Source organism: Amphibalanus amphitrite, unplaced genomic scaffold, assembly GCF_019059575.1.
Source record: "Amphibalanus amphitrite isolate SeventyFive unplaced genomic scaffold, NRLGWU_Aamphi_draft 000151F_arrow, whole genome shotgun sequence".
NCBI lineage: Eukaryota > Metazoa > Arthropoda > Thecostraca > Balanomorpha > Balanidae > Amphibalanus > Amphibalanus amphitrite.
The window spans coordinates 483,616-496,851 of record NW_024881646.1 but is presented as its reverse complement, the minus strand read 5'-3'; the positions used below and the strand labels follow the sequence as shown (position 1 = coordinate 496,851).

At 57.6% G+C, this 13,236-nt stretch overlaps 1 protein-coding gene across 2 annotated transcripts in view; it reads left to right on the top strand.

Annotated features, from left to right (window-relative positions):
• Positions 1 to 13,236, top strand: part of LOC122382948 — a 53,535-nt gene that overhangs the window by 36,665 nt on the left and 3,634 nt on the right. The window contains exons 17-34 of one of the 2 annotated variants that reach the window (XM_043368927.1): positions 286 to 1,276; positions 1,529 to 1,800; positions 2,292 to 2,539; positions 2,757 to 2,840; positions 3,134 to 3,300; positions 3,507 to 3,644; positions 3,949 to 4,245; positions 5,240 to 5,399; positions 6,217 to 6,267; positions 7,563 to 7,732; positions 8,151 to 8,307; positions 8,870 to 9,038; positions 9,432 to 9,580; positions 9,982 to 10,167; positions 10,554 to 10,761; positions 11,443 to 11,599; positions 11,941 to 12,123; positions 12,990 to 13,115. In XM_043368927.1, coding sequence (XP_043224862.1) covers positions 286 to 1,276; positions 1,529 to 1,800; positions 2,292 to 2,539; positions 2,757 to 2,840; positions 3,134 to 3,300; positions 3,507 to 3,644; positions 3,949 to 4,245; positions 5,240 to 5,399; positions 6,217 to 6,267; positions 7,563 to 7,732; positions 8,151 to 8,307; positions 8,870 to 9,038; positions 9,432 to 9,580; positions 9,982 to 10,167; positions 10,554 to 10,761; positions 11,443 to 11,599; positions 11,941 to 12,123; positions 12,990 to 13,115 — 3,913 coding nt within the window. The remainder of the gene's footprint in view (positions 1 to 285; positions 1,277 to 1,528; positions 1,801 to 2,291; positions 2,540 to 2,756; positions 2,841 to 3,133; positions 3,301 to 3,506; positions 3,645 to 3,948; positions 4,246 to 5,239; positions 5,400 to 6,216; positions 6,268 to 7,562; positions 7,733 to 8,150; positions 8,308 to 8,869; positions 9,039 to 9,431; positions 9,581 to 9,981; positions 10,168 to 10,553; positions 10,762 to 11,442; positions 11,600 to 11,940; positions 12,124 to 12,989; positions 13,116 to 13,236) is intronic. The other variant, XM_043368928.1, reaches the window with a different exon arrangement.

Sequence of the window (13,236 nt, the reverse complement as noted above, 5' to 3'; positions counted from 1 at the left end):
CTGTTCAGGTCAGTCACGAACGGACCGGGACGTCGTAGGACGGTAGGTCAGCTAAGGGGCTGTTCGGGCGACTGACAAGCAATGTGCCATTGCATAGGCAGGGGGTGCATAGGGACCCCCTGAACCCATTTGCTATTATCGCTACATGCTGATAACCACACTGCACCTCTCGCGTCTCAGCAAGTCCTGCTCGGTGTATTCCAGTCCCGCCCTCCCGGTGTGTTTCAGTCCCGCCCTCCCGGTGTGTCTCAGCCCCGCCCTGACCCTGTCCCCGCCGTGTTCCAGTCACGGCGCCCAGGTACTGCGCGGCGGCGAGCTGCAGCCGTCTCCGTCCGCAGCCGTGCGCACCACGCGCTGCCTGCCGCAGGCCGACTTCACCGGGCTGACGGTGTGCCGCGAGGTGCGCGCCGCCGGCCGGCTCGGCTTCACAGCGCCGCTCAGCTACCACGTGACGGCCGAGAACACCGACCCCATCGACACGTACGTGCTGGACGTGTGGACGTCGGCCCGCCAGGACGGCTACGTGCACGGCGGCGAGGTGCACCTGTTCCTGCACCAGCCGGCCGCCGCCGCCGCCGACCTGCGTCTGCACGTCGGCTTCCGGCTGATGCCCATCAACTTCAACCCGGCGCTGTTCCACACGGGCCAGAAGGCCAACACCACCGTGGAGCTGGTGGTGGGGGACGAGGCCAGTCCCACGTGGCGTCTGTACTTGCTGCGCGCGCAGACGGAGCGGGACGACGTACTGTTCTCGGAGACCCGCGGCTCGCTCACCAACCGGGGCGTGACGCTGGTCAGCGCCGGCCTGGAGCAGCACCGCTCGCTGCCCTGGCTGCTGGGGCCGCGCCGCGACGAGCTGCTGCTGCGGCTGGCGGCCGCCGGAGACAGCGTGCAGTACGAGCGGCGGTACCGGGCCGCCCGGCAGACCGGCGGCGACGCCGACTTCTCGGCAGATCTCCGCTACAGCACCCAGCGGCGCGACTCGCTGGTCGAACGGCTGCTGGCGCCCGAGCTGTTCGATAGCGCCGCCCGCTCGGCCTGGCTCAAACTCAACTACACCCGGCGGCTGGCGGCCAACGATGAGTTGACGGAGCTGAACTGGAGCCACCGCGGCAGCGCAGCCACGGCCGGCGTCACGCTGGCCGGGCTGCTGGAGCTGACCTCAACGGCCGACAGCAGCGCGCGGCTGGTGGCCAACGTCAGCTCCCAGCGCACAGAGACTGGGGAGGTGCTGATGTACACCGCCGCCACGGCCGACTACAACAGGGACAGAGAGGTAGGTGTACTGACTACAACTACAACACTGAGACAGAGAGGTGGGTTGGTTAACGGCTACAGCCGGAACAGAGACGTAGGTCTGGTACCGACATACCTGATACTGGTGAAATATGTCACTTGTCGTTCTTGGGCGTAACGTTATTACTTCCCACGATATCCACTGCGGCAGTGCTGGCAGTCATATTACGTCGTCATTGGCGTTATAACACGTGCACCTTTGACACTGCTTTCCTGGTGTGTGTCCCCGCAGGGCGGCGCGGTGACAGACAGCCTGCAGACCTCTCTCAGCTACCCGGGCGCCGAGTTCTCGGGCCGGGCGCGCCTGGAGCGGCCGGCGGACGGGCCGCTGCAGGCGGAGGCCAGCGCGGCGCGCCGCGGCGGCTGGCAGAGCCGCCTGAGCGCCACCCTCTGGCCGCAGCGCCAGCTGACAGCCACCCTGGAACTGCCCGGAGAGCAGACGGTGACGCTGGACAGCGAGTTCGCCGCGCCGGCCCGGCCGCGGCCCTGGCTGCCTTGGTACAGGTGAGAGGAGAGAGCGCAGCTCCTGCAGAGGGAGGCCGGCGGGGGGGGGGGGAGGGGAGCGGAGGGCAGAGGACTGGTGGAGGGATTGGACGGGAGACTCCGTTGTTTGCTGTTTGATGTGCGACGTGTGGGTCATTGTGTAGCCTGCATTTAGCTCGTAACCAAACAGCGACGTCTTTTTTCACGGTGCCGCAAGCTGATAGTGTTATCAGGTTGCACAATGGCGACGGTCAAGCTCGCATCACAGCCGGTGCCCCCGCTCTCTGCTGCGCTGCATCGACCCACACCGCTCCGATAGTCGGCGTAATATCATTACCTGACCCAGTATCTCGCCAAATTATCTGCCTATTGGGCTCACATGACCTCACCTCACCCAGCTCACCGCCACTTTACCGAGGTCACCTTGTCAGTTGTCACTCATGACCGACTCACCAGCTCACCTCACCATATTTTCCCCACTCACCACCTGACGGCCTCACCGCGCTCCCCAGGGACGACTACTCTTTCATGCAGCGGTCTCGACTACACACCACCTGGCACGCGCTGGAGGTCAGCTCTCACACGGAGATCACTAACGACGCCGACCGCCTGCTGGTGGACGCGGCGCTGAACCTGTCACTGCCCGGGGTGGCCGCTCGCGTGCAGCTCGACTGGGACAAGCCGGGGCGCCTCTGGGACTCTGACGTCGCGCTGGATACGGCGCTGCTGCGACTCAACAGCAGCGTCACATCGCGGCGCAGTGAGTGACGCGGGACGGAGGGGGGGGGGGCTGCGGTGTGCCCGTGTTCGTGAATGAGGCTGTGCGTTTGCGATTTGTTATTCAGCGTGGAGTTTTTGCCGTCTGTTAGGGATTCCTTTTGAAATGTTCCATCACAGATGTGGTTTTCTCTTTGCCCGGGTTCTGATGTTATCTCTCCGTATTGTCCTGGATGCTGACCAGTCTTTCTTTCCCCCAGCGTCCTCTGGCGTCGGCATAGAGCGGAGTTTCACCCAGAGCTCTGAGTCACCGGCCTGGGACATTCTCGATCACAGCCTCGAAGGTACGTCCCGCCATCTGACCACGGTGGATCGTGGATGGAAGGTTACGCGTAATGGGGGCTCTTCGAGTGCCGCCGGCCAATTTTTGGGAAGCTGGAGTTGATGTTTCTTCTTTCGACGGTACTGATCGCTAGTAAAGTTGCTTGTAGTCTCATCAATAGCTGTATGTCTCTCGCTGGTGGTGTTTACATTCCATACCCGGCACCTTGATCAGCGCACGATATTTTTTTGTCCTGCTATATTACAATGTTGACATTTTGATCAGTTACCGTCATCTGCTCCCCATCTCCTTCAGGCACGGTGCTGACCGACTGCTATAACTGCTCGGAGAGGCAGCGTGACTTCGACCTCAAGCTGGAGCACAAGTGGCTGAGCCTTCGCTCCACCTCTAGTAGACAATTCGGCGACGGTGGCGCCGCCGCCGGCAGACTGAGCAAACTCGACGTCGAGCTCACCAGGAAGGTAAGACGCGGCTTCACTTGTTCAACGTAAAACACGCGCATGATCGTGACTTGTAGTGCAAACAAAAGAACATTATTTTGTTGACAATGCATCCTAGTTTGTTTCGACTGATACGGAAACTATGTATGCAAAATATCTAACTGTGACGATCCGTCCGTGACACCCGTCCGTGGCCCGCCCGTGACGCCCTTCCCGCTCCCCCACAGGCGGACTTCCTGCCGTCGATGACGTGCCAGCTGAAGCCAGAGGGCGACTTCAGCATGGCGCTGACGCTGCCGGCCATGGGACCGCCGCCCAAGCTGGACGTGCGCTTCACTAAGGAGCCGCCCGGCAGGTGGAAAAAGGTAAGGCGGCCAGAGACACCCGCTGGCGGCGGGTGTCGTCATGGCTTTGCTCTCCTGCAGATATCGTGTCTGGAAATATGATGTTGCGCGGCTCGGCGGCGGACGCAAACTGGAGATGATTTTTGCTAATTTTCTGTTACTCGCGATGGTCCGTGACACTCCTTTGACGCCCATGCCCCTGTCCTGACTTGATAACTTCCCAGGTGTTGCCCATTGAGCTAACGCTCTAACACCCTTTTTTCTCCGCCGCCGCAGGTGTTCACTCATTGGTACGACGTTCTGACGCCTCCCCCCCTCTCCGCAGGTGTTTACCCACTCCCTGGAGGTGGATGTGACGGACGGTCCGCGCGGCCGGCCCATGCCCGCCCTCCGTGTGGCCGTGGAGACCACGCCGGGCGACCCGACCCGGCTAGCCGCCGAGCTGGAGGTGCAGCCGTCCCTGTGGCTCATGGTGGGTCAGTCGGCGGCCGGCCGGCTGCAGCTAGCCGCCCAGCAGGCCGCCCAGGCCGCCATGGACCCCAGTCTGCCCGTCAACCGACTGCTGGAACCGCTCACCGGGCAGGACACGCTGGTCGACTGGCTGAAAACAGTGCCGCACAGGGTGAGTTAGAGTGAGACGCAGGGAGAGTTATAGTCCAACACAGTAAGTTAGGGTCCGACACAGGATGGATAAGGGGTTTCGCACAGTGCGGTTGTCAGGGGTCTAACACATAAAACAAAGAGGAGACGCTGCAGCCTGTCTGACTGGCCGAGGTTCTTTGTTTTCTAACACGTCTGTAGCCTGATGTCGCCACGTGTCCTCTGGTATTTCACACGCCAACGACACTTATTTAGCCGGATGATAGACAAGGACTGTAGGAGAGCGATGGGTAGATAAGGATGGTGAGGAAGACGCCAGCCGCTGCCCGATTCCAGCCTCTCGATGGCGAGACCACTGTAATCGGACAGATCAACCGATACTCCGGCGCCTCGGTGGCAAGGTTAGCCGGAGCCGACTGGTCGCACCCCTGTCTGAGCGGAGACCCCGCACCCGAGCCTCGATGGCAAGACCCGGGGAACGAGTTTAAGCTCAGTGACTCGATGGCGAGACACTGTGGCCGCCTCCCTCACACACCCCGGAAAAGGCCGTGTTATGAGTCCCGGATGAAAGGAAATGATCGGCTACTCGCACGCTATGAAGACTCGCTGCTGTTCACTGTCCCGTCCCCTTTTCCACTGGTCCAGCTCCTCTCCACACCAGTTAAGATATTTTCACTTGCTGTATTGTGCACCACCACCACCACACCACAGCCAGAGCACCACTTCCACCCACACAGCGAGCACTTCCCCGCCGAGCATCCAGAACGAACTGGCCCTCGAGCCCCGTGCGCCGACCTGAGGTCACCTCGCCGGCGCCCCGAGGGCAGGAGCCCACACAACCAATCACGCGGCCGCTTACAATGAGCTAGCTCAGTGCCGGCATAGCCCCGAGCGCCACGTGGTCGGCCGGCCGCCACATGGCCCGCTCGGAGGTCCGGGCGGCCCGGCCTGCAGCCGCCGGTGCTAACACCTGATTCTCTCGCCCGCTCTGACCCATCTTCTCCCGTCGCCGACAGCTGCTGGAGGCCGGCGGCTGGCTGGTGAGCCGCGCCGCGGCGCTCCTCTCGCCCTGGCGCTCGGTGGTCGCTCCCGTGTACCAGACGGCGCGGAACATCGTCTACGCCACCGTGAGCTACGTGCGAGAGCTGACGGCCGGACTTCGCCAGACGGCCGGCGGTGAGTGAGAGCCGCGGTCAGACACCGGCGCTGGCCTGAGCCGCAGCTGTCAGCGCAGAGCCGGAGTGCCGCTGCCGAGCACAGCCGCTAGCTTAGCACGCAGCTGACACGGCCTAGACGCGAGCACCTCTCACTCTCGCTCTGTGTTTTAGTTGGCACCAGCGTGCTTAGTTTAGTTTAATTTTCTCATTGTTGCTTTGTTTTGTAGTTGCGCTGTGGTTTTGCTTTGTAGGATAATAATATCGTTTCATTTGTTTTATTTGAGAAACTGGTGTGGATTTTCTGTCGCTTGTTTGTTCTTACCTCTCTGTTTCTACCGTTTTTAGCTATCCATCTACCACTAACGCCGATGAGCTTTGACGCCTACGCTTTCCTCAGTTTATAATTACCTGACGCCGTCTGCAATTTTAAAGTCCCAGCCGTCACCCACTCATTCCCTGCTAAGTGCTGCTCCGACCTATTCTGCATGATATGTTCTGTTTCCCTGTCCTCACAAGGCACATGCTTTCTTGTATGAGCTATTATATTTAGTTCGTAATTGATAAGGTTTTTGTTAGTTAGATTCACCTTTAATCCAATGTGCACTGTGCAGCTGCTAACTTTGCTCTGGTGGAGGGCTGGAGGCACCTCGTCCCGCACTGCCAGTACCCTCACAGCCGTGTCTCTATGGTACCGGTACGCCCCCTGTCTCTATAGTCTGTACCCCTCCTACTTTCCCCTGCGCATGCTCCGACCGCTCCGGACCGGACTGCGGACGCCCCACCGCCTGCCTTCCCGCCGCGCTTTAACTATCCCCCTCTCTTCACCTGGCTTGCAGAGATTTACAGGCAGGGAGCGGAGAAGGTCGCTCAGGGGCCCAGTCTCAAAGGTAAGACGGCAGCTCCAGACGCTCGCTCATACTGTTACTCTGTGGTGGTGGGGTGGAGGTGTAAAAATGATACTTTGACTCTGGTGATGGGGTGAAGGTGGTGGTGGTGGTTAAATCAGGTGGTGGTTAAATTAGGGTCGTGTCAAGACGGTTGATGTCTCGTATGAACCTTAGCAAATGATAACATGATATCGTTTTATAACCCGGCGTGTATTTCATGCCAGGTATTATTAGCTCGACATAATAACTTTTCGCAAGCATGTTTTTCAATGCTTAGTGAGCTTGTATCGCACTGCATATTTAAATAATTTAATAATACATCTAACGGTCTTCCGACAACTACATTTATACTTCAGCTGGTAGTCCATACTCGATCCAACCCTTATTTATCGAATTAGCCATTTTGGTCTTGCGATCAAGTTCTTTGTGGCATGATCATAACTTGATCACTAATCAATTGTCACCTGCTTGCCGTCTGCGGTGCCTTAATATGACTGCAGCTACAGAAGTTGTCGACTCGCTCTACTGAAATGCACGCGATCATTTATGCCTCATTAACTGACGATGTTTTGTCGCTGTGCTCTTTTTTACGATTAATTATTTTTCATCTCACGAATCTCTTTGTTCGAAATTTTCGACCTTTAACAGTTTTGTTTGGTCAATAAACCGGCTTGGTTTTAGTTTTACACTCTTTTATATTTATTTTTCATTGCTTGACAGCTGAGTAACAAATATACAGTCGCCATATCAGTATATATTGTTCTTCCGATACTCCTTTTCGAGAGCTTTCAGGCCTGACATGATATGTTTATCGAAACGTCAGGGTTCTGTATGTCTTGACCTCCCGCGTTCATCAGTTGATGCGTGCTCTGTCCTTTTATATGACTTGACCCCATGTGCACAGCCCTCACAGCATTTAGTGGCTGGTCAGTCGATGTGTTTTGAGGATAATAATTTGGAATGACACAGACACTCCAGCAAAATGACTTAATATGAAAAGAGGCTTCGTGCGGATACTTCAGCAATGTTTGTCAACAGCCTATAGGCGTATTCATCAACGCTGATCGATTATTGTGATGTAGGCAACCAATTACTACTTAATGCTGCAAGGGCTGTACGTCGGGACGCACCCTGGATCTGTGGACCCAGCCTGACCCAATCTGACCTGTATGTCAGAGCCGGCGCTGAGCCTGTGACACACACACCTGTGTGTTTGTCAGAGCGCTGAGCTTACTGGCACCGGTACCGACCTATGACCTGTGACCTGACCTGACCTGACTCTGTGTGTGTGTCAGAGCGGGCGCTGAGCCTGCTGCCGCCGGAGCTGATGGGCCAGTTGATGCAGAAGCTCAACCAGCTGATGTCGACGGCGCTGCAGCGGCTGCCGTTCAAGTTTGAGCGCAGCGTGCGCGGCGGCCGGACCCGCGTGGAGCTCACAGAGCTGCCCGACTACGCTAATGTCGAGGTGAGGTATAAGCGGAGCTGCTGAAGTGGTGTAGGTAGGCGGTAAAAGCCATGTGGAACTCATGTGAGTTGCTTAGCGGCTGGGGATGAGATGCTGTCATTGTCTGATCATAGTCGGTGAATTCCTGTCATTCCTATCATCATTGTTTTCACCTGAGTTATTTCGTTTCGCCCGCTGATTTTATGAAGCAATCTCATGGTTGTTTGTCTTTAGCTTGTAATTTTAAATTTTGTGTATCCGATCATAATTGTCCCTAGTACGTCCAACTTTAAAATCTCACTAGTCGTCAAAAATATATCCCAGACACCTCCTTGCTTAAAATGAAATTTCATATTGCCTCTCCGCTAATTTTAACTTGTGTCCCCGCTCACCGCTCCGTACCTCCTCTCTGACTCCTGTCTCTATTGACCTCCTACAGACCATCTGGAACCTGAGCTCGGTGTTGCGCGAGCGGCTCCGGCAGCCGTCGGTGCTCTCTGAGATGACGGCGCGGCCCGACGACCGCCGGCCACTGGCCGCCCTCTGGCGCGACGGCCGCGCACTGGCGCTCGACGGACGATCCTTCATGCTGCCCGGTCAGTGCGCGCTGGATGTGTGTGTGTGTGGGGGGGGGGGAGGGTCATGGCCCTGGCGCTCGACGGACGCTCCTTCATGCTGCCTGGTCAGTGCACGCTGCGGGGTCGTCATTGGTGGGGTGAGGGGATGGGTGAACGGGGTCGATTGGGTAGCTGAGATGAGCTCAGCAGATACTGGCACTGGGTGTCAAGGTGCTGGCTCAGCTAGTAAATAATGGCGCCTGCTTGAATGTTTTGTCTGTGGCATATTGATGTTCATGATTGTCAGGTGACCGTCGGGTGGCTCGACTTTCCTGGACGAGTTCACGCTTTTCGATTGTTCTATCAAACTAGCTAACACTGACTCAACAAATCACTTACTGAGAATACTGAATATATAACTTTTACTTTTAACTTGCCAGTCGGTGGGTACATTAAAACTATCATATCGGACGTCATATCCCGGGTTTTCTCCTCACAGTACTGACTACTGTTCCGTGTACAATCGTCACTGATGGAATACTCACCGCGCCTCTCCTCTGACCCCACCCCCCACCCCCCACCCCGTCCCTCCCGTCCGCAGCGCTGCCCGGCTGCGCGCAGCTGCTGCTGGCAGACGTCGAGCAGCGCGGCTTTTCCGTGATGCGCTCCGGCCGCCAGCTGACCGTCACCTTCCTCGACTGTAACCTGATGGTCAACGAGCGGGGCCAGGCGCACGTGCAGCGGTTTAACGTCAGCCTGCCACGGTTTCTGTGAGTGCCGCACGCGAGCTGTTGTTGTTTCTGTCGCTGTCGATTCCCCTTGGCTCCGGTTCACCGTAGTCATACTGAGGCTAACTGGTATGATAGGACAGTGGCTGAGATGGTCTCGGGATAGTGGCTGCTGTAGGAATCTTTTTTATTTTTTGCCTGTTGGTGTTTTCTTATTTTGCGTCAATAATTCGAACACCGTATTGGTATTCGTTCGACGTTCAATGATTCTGAAAACTTTGTCAAAAGCTTTTTTGTTTCTTAGCTGCTTTTTGCAATAAACATTGCTTCTAAAGGTAGCGTGTTCAGAATTGCTCTTTCCTTAGCAAGCTCAAAGTGCGTTTGCTGTGCATCTCCGTCTCTCTGACCACTCCCCCCCCCCCCCTCCGCTGTCAGACGGACCGAGGTGACGACCTCGCCGGGCCGGCTGGTGGCCCGCTCCAAGTTCGGAGTGCAGGTGGAGCTGGACCTCGGCTGTGGCGTGCTGCTGCTCCGACTGGACCCGTGGATGGCACCGCGCACCGGTGGACTCCTGGCCGAGAGAGGTGAGAGAGGGAAGGGAGGGAGGGAGACTGGACCCGTGGATGGCGCCGCGCACCGATGTGGAATACTGGCCGAAAGAGGTACGCCCGTTGTGCATTGGTCGTAGGGGCGTGCGACTGATCGATGGGTTAGAGTATTTGTTAATTGCTTTTATATCTTATAGACTGTGCAGTGTGCAGTGTGCAAATAAAGAAGAGGTTTGGACATAACGTAAGCATATGTGAATATTCTCGGTAGTATTGCTAGGACAGCTGATAGCTGATTTGAAGGGTAACCTACAGCGGTTTACCTGCCTCTTCCCTGATGGCGCACAGGCTCAACACTTTAAGCAGTACATCTGGTCCCGTTTATCCTCGCTACCATCTCGGTCTGAACCCCCCCCCCCCTTCCCGTCCATCTGCAGCGGGTAACGGGTCGGAGTCCAGCGGCGCGTCCTACGCGTACGGCGAGCACTGCGATCGGCCAGCGCCGTCTGCCGCTGCGGCCGGCCCGGCACTCGACATTGACAGCTGCGGCCGACTGGCCACACCCGAGTGCAGTCGGCTGACGGGTCTGGAGCGGGCGGCGCGCCAGCACCAGCCTCTCTGCGGTGAGATGGCGCGCGAGCCACCGGCACGGAGGGATTGTCCTGTGTGCACAGGGATCGTGATGGATTATTGCACGGCATATAGATAAAAATGTTGGCACACCCTGTACAGGATATGGTCTCAGTTGTTTTATTTTTCGGCGGTTATCTGATCCCGTGAGTGAATTCATAAACACAGAAACGTGATTCCATCGTCATAAGCATACAATCGCTTGCGGCTGGCAGTTTGTTTCTCAGGGATCTAACATTCTTTGGCCGATGTCTTGCTATCATTGTCACTGGTGTCCTGTGCATTGATCGATTCATATGTAAGCGGTGCTGCAAAATACCAGTCGCATTCACTCCATACCCACCCCGTTTTCACGCCGCCGCCTGCTCTCCTCCGGCAGCCTCTCCGTCGCCGGTGGCGATGCTGCTGTGGCGCGCCGACCCGCTGGCCAGCTCGGAGCCCGTGCACGTGCTGCTGGCCGTGGCCGACCCCGCTGTCGGCGAGGAGACGCTCCGTTCGGTGACGGGCGCGCTGGAGCGACACCTGACGCAGCTGGGACAGAGGCGCGTCCGGTACGCGCTGGTCACCGACGCAGCCGACGCGGCCCGGTAAGAGACGGTGAAGGGTAGGGTGACCGCGGTTGGATGAGTGGGTATTCATATAGAGTGGGCTAGTGTTACGAATATTCACAGAGCGACTTAGCTATACATCTACCGTTTTCCTGTTCAGCTTGAAAATATTACCCACTGGATTAAATATTAACCGCTGTACATGCTTTGAGTTAGGACTGGCTGCAGCCTATCCAGTGCATTTACCGCTGTTATCCCCGGTTCGTACCTTCACCTCGCCAGGACCGTGTCTCCCCTCCCCATCGTCCTGCTCTGTGCCTCCGCTGTGTGCCGCTATCTCACCCGTGACCCGTACCGCCGCCAGTCTCTCCTGGGTGGAGTCGCCGGCCATGTCTCCCTCTCTGGCTCTGTGCCGTCCCGCTGTAGCTCACCGCTGACCCGTACCGCCGCCAGTCTCTCCTGGGTGGAGTCGCCGGCCATGTCTCCCTCTCTGGCTCTGTGCCGTCCCGCTGTAGCTCACCGCTGACCCGCACCGCCGCCAGTCTCTCCTGGGTGGAGTCGCCGGCCATGTCTCCCTCTCTGGCTCTGTGCCGTTTCGCTGTAGCTCACCGCTGACCCGTACCGCCGCCAGTCTCTCCTGGGTGGAGTCGCCGGCCATGTCTCCCTCTCTGGCTCTGTGCCGTTTCGCTGTAGCTCACCGCTGACCCGTACCGCCGCCAGTCTCTCTTGGGTGGAGTCGCCGGCCGAGCTGCAGCTGGAGGGCAATAAACTGCGCTCCGAGGACCTGGTGGCCACGCTGCACCGGCTAATGACGGCCCGACCGTTCCCCCGACAGCCGGCGCACCGCGTGCTCGTCGTCTTCGCACCCAGTGATGAGGTGAGGCACAGCCCACCGACTTACAATGCACACAGGCTTTATTACGTCGGTCGTGTGCTTAAGGTATTAATCACTTGTATGCCTCTCGACGTCTATATATTTGCTTTTTTGCTGCGGTGCTCCATGTTTCATGTTGTGCTCCGATGGTCAGGTACTTCTAATGTGCGATGTTTCGGGGGTTTTGCTGGTTTCGGCACATCTGTGTGGCTGTTCTGCATATTGTACGCTCTCGCTATGTGCTTCATCTAATCTGTGGGCTGTACCGTCTAGCCCGCTCCGTCTCTGTGATTGTGCTGGTCGCTGGTTGTCCCGTTTAACCCGCTCCGTGTGTGGCTGTCCAGGTGCGCGGCGGCGCGGCGCTGACGGGTCTGCGGCGCCAGCTGTGGAGCAGCCGCGTCTCCGTCCACCTGGTGACGCCCCTGGCGCAGTACCCCCTGCTGGAGACGCCCCTGCACGGCCTGAGGCCGAGCGGCGAGGTGGTGACGGCCAACAGCCGGCAGAGGCTCACCCTGCCGCCGCACCAGGTCAGACAGGGGCTCACTCTGCCGGGTCAGACAGGGGTTCACACTGCCGCCGCACCAGGTCAGACAGGGGCTCACCCTGCCGCCGCACCAGGTCAGACAGGGGTGACACTGCCAGGTCAGACAGGGGCTCACACTGGACGGGGTGTCACACTGCCAGGTCAGACAGGGGCTCACTCTGCCGGGGTGTCGCACGGCCAGGTGAGACAGGGGCCTACACTGCCGCCGCACCAGGTTAGACAGGGGTGTTACACTGCCGGGTCAGACGGGGGTGTCATGTCTTGTTGAGCGTGCTTCCGCTGCTTCAGCTAGGAAGACATGAGTTAAATTCATGTTCCAAGTGAAATTTTATCGCGTCGCGATGGCTATTGATTAGGGTTTCTGGAATACGTACTAGTACCTGAATACTGAATGCACTAGTCTGATACCGCGTACGTTCAAACTTCTAACGGTCTAACATCATTATGATTACACACGCTTGCGATTATCATTTTCATCGATGAAGATAGGTTAAAACGACACAGAATTCACGAAAGATATAAGCTACCGTGGCCTGTCTTTTGGTCTGTTTGCGTGCTACACGATCATAACTATTTTAATCTCAGCTTTGTGCGGTGTCGAGCAGCAACAGTGACTCAGGGAATACGTTTGGAGACCTCCGTTACGCTGTGACCTCTCTGTAATCCCTCTGTGACCTTCCTGCGACCTCCGTGACACGTGCTAGTGTGACCTTTGTCCCTTGTGCGGCCGTGTGACCTCCTTGTGACCCACTGTGACCCTTGTGACCTCCCTGTGACCCCCTGCGACCCATGTGACTCTCGTTACCCTTGTGACCTCCCTGTGACCGCTCTGCGTCTGTGTACCGTCAGGGTGACCTGGGTCAGCTGTCGGCCGACTCGTCGGGCGTCGTGTGGGACACGGCGCTGCTCCGGGCCGACGGCGCCGTCACCCCCGACCTGATGGCCGACGCCGTCTGGCAACAGGTGGCCAGATCGGTCAGTGCAATATAGGGGTCAATAATAGCAGTCACCGGCTAGTAGAGAAGCCAAAAATAACTATAGTTCGTTTTTTTTTCAAAAGGTCGCTGGCTCCAAGTATGTTTTTCGAACAAGCACG